The sequence below is a fragment of the Primulina huaijiensis genome, chromosome 17 (assembly GCF_012295235.1).
Source record: "Primulina huaijiensis isolate GDHJ02 chromosome 17, ASM1229523v2, whole genome shotgun sequence".
In the NCBI taxonomy this organism is placed as follows: domain Eukaryota; kingdom Viridiplantae; phylum Streptophyta; class Magnoliopsida; order Lamiales; family Gesneriaceae; genus Primulina; species Primulina huaijiensis.
The window spans coordinates 2,078,003-2,086,776 of NC_133322.1; the positions used below are offsets into that span (position 1 = coordinate 2,078,003).

Sequence of the window (8,774 nt, forward strand, 5' to 3'; positions counted from 1 at the left end):
GATGTGAAGCAACTTTCTATTGTAATAATAATATAGATGCATTTTTAATGAAATATTTCAATTATATTAACTCAAGTGTCATTCCTTCTAACAGCAATATATGGTAATGGGGCCTGTACAAAAAGCAATAAATACCATGATATTTGATTGTGTCTGCTTTGTTTGAGAATTGAGGCCGGCAAGCAAAAGGAATGGGGATATATAACCAAATTTATATTATTATTATTAACATATTTATGAATAAGACATTTTGGGTCGCATGTTTAATTATTTTTCTGACCTGTTACCCTTATAATAATTCAAATCTATCTTAACCACAAACATAATATGCACAGGTTACTTTACATATTTATATATATTTTTGATATCCTCCACACCTACGGTGCAGATTTATGTGAGCACCGATGAGGTGTCACTCACCTATTGAATGTGATGANTATTAATTATTTGTATCGTTGAAAGAGGGACGGGACAGCTGTTGACAATTGGTGATGAAAATGATGTTACAAGTGACTGTTGAGCTACGAGCATGACGTCATCCAAAACTTTATTGCCATTTGATGTTGCCTGACGACAGTGATACAAGCCCTTTTTTATTTTTTTTAACCAATTATAGAGCTCATACCATTTTACTAAAAATAATCAAATAACACTCTTTTTTTTATTTTTGAGTTAGAAAAAAAAAAAACTTTTTCCTTAGTAACTATATATGATCAGAAGTGCATTCATCTTACTTCTAATTAGCAACATGGTTTACACTAAAATTCATGCCTATGGTTCCTATCAGTAAATAAATTTTATTGATAGAAAAACGCGTTTACAAAAAAATACTTTGAAAATATTCGAGTACGTGCCTTGTGCGTATGAATCAGTAGGATAAAAATGATATAAGGATAAAGCTATTCAATCTGAGACATAATATAACATATAATAAACTTGCATAAAACACATGTTTCTGAACGTAACAGATAACATAAGAAAAAAAAACAGCACTTCTCCTAACTTTGCCAAGTTCAGTGGAGAATTTTAACCCAAAACAGACATTTTCAAGTGATGTTTTAGAACCCTAGTTCTGGCATTGCACGATATCGTGCATAAGACCGTGTATCGCGTTGTATGAAAGAGTTATGCACTAACAAAATTCATGGGAACGTGACCAATAATATATCGTGACAAGTTTCATCCATATATATATATCTGTTAGAGAATTAGTAACAAATCCAAAATATAAAATTAGGTATGATCCGATTAATTATATTTCTAATATAATACACCTCATTATACTTAGATAAATACCCAAGCCATTTAACCATACTCACATTGAAATTGAAAATATGATATTATGTGAATGTAATTAAACACCAGGCTTACCTTATTGTCCATTAAAATAGGCTATTTCAACATGTAATCTACGGTACGGGAATTGCCATTACTATAAAATTCTTTATTAATCAGCCAAAAGTTTGTATTTGACCTATAATAATTTTGGGTTTCGCGCATTCAATCCCTACTCATATTTGTATTCTCTGGCTCGTACGTACGTGTGTGTGTGTAGTATATGTTTACATATGTCAAACTTTTTTTGAGCTGGCAGCACATCAAGAAACCTAGTCTGATGCGATATGTCACATATCTTTGAATCACCAAGTGTATAAATTAAAGAGGTTTTATATTGTATGGTTATATTTATTTTTGAGATTACAAATCAAATTAAAATATATTTAAGGTATTTTTGTAATCTCAAAAACAAAATGTAACATTTATTGTACACGTAAAATTAAATATTACCTTAGAAAAAATTTCACATGCACCCGCTAATAATGATGAAAATACTTGCAACCGTTCATAAGTTGCAGATTTACTCACCAATAATAAAGAAATACTGACTTCGACAAGGATGTTTCAGAGCCTGTCATTAGTTATTGCATGCAAGTTTTCTTTTCTCTTGAAGGAAAGAATAAAATAAAGACAGTTCGAAAATAAAGACTGTCTTTTCCGACTACACATATTTATATATATATGGACACACAGAAAGAAACCTGCAAAGTGACTGACAGGATGTAGGAAACATGTGATGTGATGAGTGAGTCTAAGGCTGATTTCGCAGAAACAACGTCAGTGGAAACTGCAGTCTCACCCCAATTCCCATTCAAACAATTTGGGCAGTAGACTTCTCAATGAGCACGGAAGGGACACAACTACAAATTTATAAATATACGTATACAAAATAGGCCCCACAGACGTCCTGAATAATAAAGGATAATAACAAGTGTATCGGTTATCGATATTATATATATAAACTCCGTACAATTATTATTATCCTTTTGTCGATTTACCGGAACAAATAGCACATGCAGCATAGAAAAATTCTGAAAAGTTGGACCGGGGATCGGTTTAATGGATGGGGTCGAAAGGTTGCACAAAGAAACGAATCATCTCTGTTGTTCTCATTCAATTAAAGGCAACTTAGCTCAAATACTTCAGAAGGAAAAGAAGATAGAAAAGCTGTCGGAGCATAAAGAAATATATTGGATCGAAACAAAGATCAAAAGTGAATTGGCTGAATAATGGGGACAAAAACATAAAATACTTTCATTTATTTGCCTATCGGCGTCAAACAAATCGTATCAAGGTTTTGAGGAATCTGAATGGAGATTGGTGTACTGAGCAATATCAGAGTATGGTAAATATTGTTCATGATTATAATTTTACCACACTTTTTCTCATTTTCTAATCCATCAGCACAGGATATTGCAGAAATAGTGGATTATATTGATCTTATTCGTGGAGAATAATTAATATGAATGATGTATTATAGCAACTCCAACCGCCACATATTTATTTTTTTTTATTTTTGAAATGTTTTATATTAGTTTAATTTTTCAATTAAATAATAAAACTTATAAATCATTATTTAAAAATTTAAATAAATATTAAGTTACTTTTTTTAAAAAAAATTTGAAATTTTAATAATAAAAATTTTAAACTTTGATTTAAAATTAATTAAGTAAAAAAATATAAATTTAAAAAAAAACTCAAATTAAATTATTAATACGTTAAAAACGGTACAAATAACGAACAACCAACAATAATACGAAACAACAAATAACTATAAATATGTATTAATGTATAAATTAATTCCAAATTTAATATATAAATTATAAGCTTTAATTATTATCTTATTATCAAACTCTAAATATTTATTAAGAAATATAAATATTAATGTTGAAATAAAAAAGAATATTATGAGAATATTCGATTGTAGTGCAATGGGTTAGAGATGATTTTGGTGTAACACTAATGTAACTCAAAATGTAGTGGAGAATATGGTGCAATGGGTTGGAGATGGCCTTATGTACTTCTTTCTAGGGAGATGAAGTAGGGTTGTTTTTGACATGCATCCATCCATCCAAATTAAAGCTCCTTGACCTGATGGTTTTCTATCATAAATTTTGGTCGGTGATTGGGCAGAATGTTACTAAGGCAGTGTTATCAATTCTCAACGGACAATGATCAGGTGGATCTTTCGGATTGGAACTCGCCGGTCATAACGCTTATCCAAGAACCAGTCGATTTTCGACCTATTAGCCTATGTAACACCTGCTACAAAATTATGGCTCGAGCTATCACAAATCATAACGCTTGGTAAAGCACAACGGGTTTTTACAGTTTGGGTTTACCCATGCCGAACAAGGCTTCGGCAATAGCCCGGGGCTCATTTTAAAAGCCCCTTTCTATTGGGTCGAACTCAACTTTGACTCCTGGGCTTTAATCATCCAGCCTATTTCCTAGATCCACCCCAAGACTATGATTATGACTCCTCAACACGAGACTTTTAGCCTAAACAAAATTTATGTATTTAAGCCTTCTTCGCTCACAGAAATTAATGAATGACAAAGCCTAAAAGTGAAAATATTTCAATTACAAGTAAACATGAAAATTAATTCAACTGCTTGAGCTTCAGAACAGCAAGCCATGCTCCCGAGCAGAATCTGCAAGGGCCTCAATCCGCCCATGGTAGGGGTAACCACCCCGATCGAATGCTACCTTTGTTATTCCTTTTTCAAGACAAGTTTTTGCTATAATTTCACCAACTCTTTTGGCAATGTCCTGACATCACAAACCTTTATGTTAATGCTTGTATAATAGGTATAAAAAAAAGTCATGGATAAGGGATAAAACGAAGGTAAAGCAGCGAAGAATGAACCCTGCCTGCCTTGACAATTTAATTCCAGCAGAGTAAATGTCACACTAATAGCTAACCAGATTGTTGCATACAAGGGTTCACAACTCTTGAATTGCAATTTCAGTTCGATAGCTAAAGCTTATTATTTTACCGAGCATTGACAAGGACAGACTTGCGAGAACAAGCTACTTAAGCTTTTCTATGTAAATTTTTAGGCATGGTTCCCTACAACTTTTTTTTTACATTTAATTCACTATGGGAGTAAAATCTTTTAGTTGAATTCTCATATGCAAGTCAATGGCATCAAAATTTAAGAAATATTCACAAGTTGGGTAACGATGGAACGAGCAAAGAAAGTAATTTGTTAGCCAATGGGACTCTTCAACGGCAAAGAATATCTAAAATAATCAATTAGAACATGATAAATATGCAGTGAATGCATTTAGCAACGCTACTACTTTGATTTCTGATATGTGGAATTCACTTACAATGGTAGGACCAGAACTGTAGTCAAACTCCTCAGAGATGGGTTTCTGCACGGTAGAGGCAGAAGCAAGAGTGTGCATCTTTGAATCGTCGATCACCTGAACATAGATATGCTTGTTCGAGCGAAAAACACATAATCTTGGTCTTTCTGTTCTCCCTTCAACCTGAATAAAATGTGTATTTTTAAATTTAATAGAGTACCAAAGCTCCAAAATTCAAATGAAAAGTTGATCCCTAAAAAAAGTGCATATAGCTCAACTTTTATTTCATATCTCACAAGCTTTTTGTACAATGGCATAAATGTCTATCTTACCTCAACAACAGGAAAATAGCATCTTAAAAGCTCCTAGAGCGTATTTGCTCGATCAATTTAGCAACTTATATTAAGATCTAGCATTTTTTATCTTCAAAAACTAATATGAAGAGATTCACAGCTTTATCCTTCAATCCTACAATTAATATCAAAACCAAGATCATACGTTCGGAACTTGTAGCTGGACCCATTACTCGGAGATGGAATGTTAGGAGCAACAGATGCTTATATTGTTCTGAATGGCAAAATTATTGAGATAGAGCACGTGGGCTATTGTGTAGTGTGGAACATTTATATGTTTGTTAACCGGAATAACTTTTGATAGAACATTATGCGCTTGATCCAACATGTTGCATATGGTAACAAATGATCAGTACAACATAGTGAACTTGATTATTTACTAGCAATTGCAGCAGTAGACTTAAGCAGAAACAATATGAGCAAGTGCAGCAACATGATCAGGAACAAACAAATTACACAATCAATATGTAAGTAAAGTTTTCTTCTTTATTGCCTTCTCTAGCTAAATAAGGATGAATTGTGTAGAAGATCGCCCATGAGACCATGCAAGTAAACAACAATAAGATAAAAGGACCGGTGAACATAATTCTTATCCTAAAGAGCTGGCAACCATTCACCATCACAAACCTTACATACAACCTCGACAACAATTGGCCAAAATAACAGCACTAGTTCACTCATTTTGGCAAACACTTGGGGGTATTGGGAGACTGCACAAAAACTCTTCCATATCGTTTCTTCACAACATTTATTTTTGATACCCATTTAAACTTTCTTCATCAATAATCTCATATACCTAGAAAGCCGATCCTTGTCGATCCTAAAACAAACAAGATAGAAAACTTGCCTTCTTTCGGATACGAGAATGGCGAGCAATTCTATCCTCTGTTCGAGTCCCGGACTTGGCTTGAACAATCAGTGGCCGAGGTCGGTGGCTCAGTAACAGCACCGAATTTGGGCGACAACCATTGCAAAGATGCTTCTGTTTGGTACTGACCAAAGTGGTCTGCAGAAACGAGAGCGAAACTGAAGTGCTGGACATTTCTTATCACTTCTCTGTCTCTAAATGTTTCCTAGAGGGAGAGAATGACGTTGGCTTCAAGATAAGGAGAGAGAAAGGAAGGGTTTTTTGGTATTTACGTGAGGACCCTTTAAAAGATGAAAATTATAATTTTCAACCCAAAAAAGTTCTACTCTTAGAAATTACTGTTTTAATATTTGCCCAATCGTTGACCCAATAGCACAAATGTACAAAGTCTTGCCAGAACAAATAAAACGTGAAAATTCCCAACGGTCGAAAAGTAATAAACAAATAGCGAACTAAATCAGAAAATCCCTTCTCCCCCCTCCAACGGTCCACGATCTCTCTTCGTTTATTCTCCGCTTTCTTTCTTTCTTTCTTTCTAATAAGATCTGATCTGGGATTTTACACACACACTTGGATTTTGAACTTGTTATTTTTCGTCTGTATATGTGAAATTATTTTTGCTTCTTTTACAGAGATAAGACTAAATGGACGTTGCAATAATTGATTGGAAGAATGTAGATTCAAGATATGTGAGAGACGAGATGTATGAGCTCATCAATGCCCCGAAATGGATTGATTTTTTGGCCTCGGACGTCCCTCTTGATGATGAAGCCTGGTTTTGCCGCCCCAGTAAGCCACAAAACAAACACACGCACAAACGGGTCTGTGGGGTATATATATATAATGCAGGTGTATGTATAGTTGGGGAGGGGTTTAATTTTCTTGTTTTTCTCTTGCGCTGATGACTTTGGGTGTGTTTATTCGGTTCATCAATGTGTGAATTAATGTTTAGGTTGTAATCACCCCAAGACAGCTGAAGATTTCTTTCATGGGAAAGAGAGGACTCCCACTTCGAATTCTAAGGTTTATTTTGCCTTATATTTCTTGTTCACTGCACAATTAATGTTTGGTTTTGAAAATTTATGTGAATCGGGTGTTCGGATTTTAATGAACGTGCAACAATTCCCCGTCGGGTAAATTTTTTCCTGCAATGGATTTTCACACTGAGCTTCAATTTGACATTTTCAATATAAAAAAAATTATGGTTGGGATTTGGCGTGCATCATATAGTTCATATTCTGACCCAATTTGTTATGGTTGAAAAAATATCCTGCTCCACTGTACTACAATTCGAATGACTAATAAAGCAACGAGCCCGTTTATATCAAAGTTGGTAACAATTACACAAAAGATGAAGTTATGCCCCGGATTCGATAAGATTATTGATTATGTTGTGATTGTCTGCTTTTCTCATTTACTGCGTGTGTCTCCAGCTTCAGAGATCTGCAGGAGTTTCTGAGATTCTTCCATTCGGTGAAGAAAAAACAAGGTATCGATTACAGTATTTTAGCGTTAAGTTTAGCACGGTGTGGGTGTATCTAGGGATCGTCTACTAACACAGGTTCTCCGGTTTGTAAATCTTGTGAAAGGTAAATCTTGAACCTGTCACGCATAACATAAACAGGATATTAACTCATCTAAAATCTGCAGAGATGCGAAGTTGAAGAAAAGGGCGACAAATCCAACTTCTGTTTTGTTAAAGGACACAAACGACAGCAAAATCCTTGTTGATGGGGAAAATCAAAATCCCAACTTCTCATCCCCTCCAAATCACAAAGCTAAACTCAGAAAAGAGGCAATCAAATCAAGCACGGAGAAGAAACCAAGGGATGATAGTGCAATAAGAAAAGCCTATCAAATACCAAAGCTGAAAAGTACTTTATCTGCAAGAGATTTGTTCTCTGGTGGTGGGGATATACTGAACAAGGTTGCAGAATTCTGTAATGAATTGAAGAAACTAGCTACTAAGGTTAGAGATAGTAAAGATATTCGGGACGTCGATTCTGGGGATTCTGGGGAGTTGAATGCCAAAGAAAAGGAAAAGAAGCCATTACTAGAGTCGAGCAGAGAAGATGTGAAAGCAACGGAAACCAGAATGTCAAAGGAAAAGCAGCGAAAGATCAGGTAAATTTTCTCTTCCACTCAGGGTGCACCCGACAAAAGTATTCCACTAAACTAGGAAAAGTTAAATTTTATGTGTGATTTTATCGCAAAGCTTTCAGGTCCAAGGATGCGTTAATTAATTTTATATTAAAAAATGCATTAATTTTTTAATCAGCTAGCTGTAAGAATCTTGAAATCTATTGCAGAAGAAAAGATGATGCAGAGAACACCCCTATAGTATCCGTGGACATGAAAAATATCAAGGATGGTTTACCAAAGATTCGAACTTTACCTCCTACTCCACAGTGTTTCTCTGCAAATCGTGGGACGTTGAAAGCTGAGACAATGCCTAAGACTTTCATGTCCAAACCTCTGGTATGTGATACACAATATTCAATTATGGATTGATTTCAAATTTAAAATTCGACAACAATCTTCTGAAAAAAGAAAAAAGTATAATGAGCCAGCTCCTCTAGGTAGATGGTTCGGCTCCTTGCAAATTCGTGCTTAATCGCACACACCAGAAGCCAAAGAAAACTTGCACATATTTCTAATATGCCAGTTGTGTGTTTCTGACTGAACAATGCTTAAAAAACAGGGAAGAGGGATTCTGCAAGAGGTTAAGCAAACCAACAAAGAGAGTAACCAGGTCGAACATGAGAAGATCAACCCTGAAGGAGAAACTCCAGTCGGAGCAGCTGAGAAAGAAGCAAGAACTTTGAATGCTTTCTGGTTCTTAAAACCTTGCGCTCTTTCAAGCTAACAAGTAGCATTAAAATAGCTAAAGAGATATTTAT

General features: G+C 34.7%; 3 protein-coding genes across 4 annotated transcripts in view; 1 reads left to right on the forward strand and 2 right to left on the reverse strand.

The window, feature by feature from the left end:
• LOC140963260 (uncharacterized) overlaps positions 1-8,774 on the reverse strand; it is a 41,950-nt gene that overhangs the window by 3,836 nt on the left and 29,340 nt on the right. The gene's annotated exons all lie outside the window — the stretch shown is intronic.
• LOC140962406 (large ribosomal subunit protein uL18c-like) lies at positions 3,609-6,119 on the reverse strand. 2 transcript variants are annotated; one of them, XR_012172538.1, is made up of 3 exons: positions 5,753-5,767; positions 4,675-5,698; positions 3,609-4,110 (listed from the first exon to the last, which is right to left on the reverse strand). XR_012172538.1 is itself a non-coding variant. In XM_073421278.1 (3 exons), exons 1-3 carry the CDS (start codon positions 6,046-6,048, stop codon positions 3,961-3,963), a joined length of 507 nt encoding a protein of 168 aa, XP_073277379.1. In that variant the 5' UTR covers positions 6,049-6,119; the 3' UTR covers positions 3,609-3,960. The 2 variants fall into 2 exon arrangements, 1 of the variants encoding a protein (XP_073277379.1); XM_073421278.1 differs by lacking the exon at positions 5,753-5,767 and adding an exon at positions 5,854-6,119 and having other exon boundaries at positions 4,675-4,836.
• Positions 6,367-8,774, forward strand: LOC140962314 (uncharacterized). The gene is made up of 6 exons (XM_073421180.1): positions 6,367-6,663; positions 6,827-6,897; positions 7,308-7,363; positions 7,525-7,998; positions 8,184-8,352; positions 8,576-8,774. Exons 1-6 carry the CDS (start codon positions 6,519-6,521, stop codon positions 8,738-8,740), a joined length of 1,080 nt encoding a protein of 359 aa, XP_073277281.1. The 5' UTR covers positions 6,367-6,518; the 3' UTR covers positions 8,741-8,774.

Coding starts and splice junctions, on each gene's coding strand:
- LOC140962406 (XM_073421278.1), bottom strand. CDS start 6,048: ATGTCCAGCACTTCAGTTTCGCTCTCGTTTCTGCAGACCACTTTGGTC. Junction 4,837..5,853: donor ATTCTCGTATCCGAAAGAAG/GCAAGTTTTCTA, acceptor CATTTTATTCAG/GTTGAAGGGAGAACAGAAAG. Junction 4,111..4,674: donor ACAGTTCTGGTCCTACCATT/GTAAGTGAATTC, acceptor TTGTGATGTCAG/GACATTGCCAAAAGAGTTGG.
- LOC140962314 (XM_073421180.1), top strand. CDS start 6,519: ATGGACGTTGCAATAATTGATTGGAAGAATGTAGATTCAAGATATGTG. Junction 7,999..8,183: donor GAAAAGCAGCGAAAGATCAG/GTAAATTTTCTC, acceptor AATCTATTGCAG/AAGAAAAGATGATGCAGAGA. Junction 8,353..8,575: donor CTTTCATGTCCAAACCTCTG/GTATGTGATACA, acceptor CTTAAAAAACAG/GGAAGAGGGATTCTGCAAGA.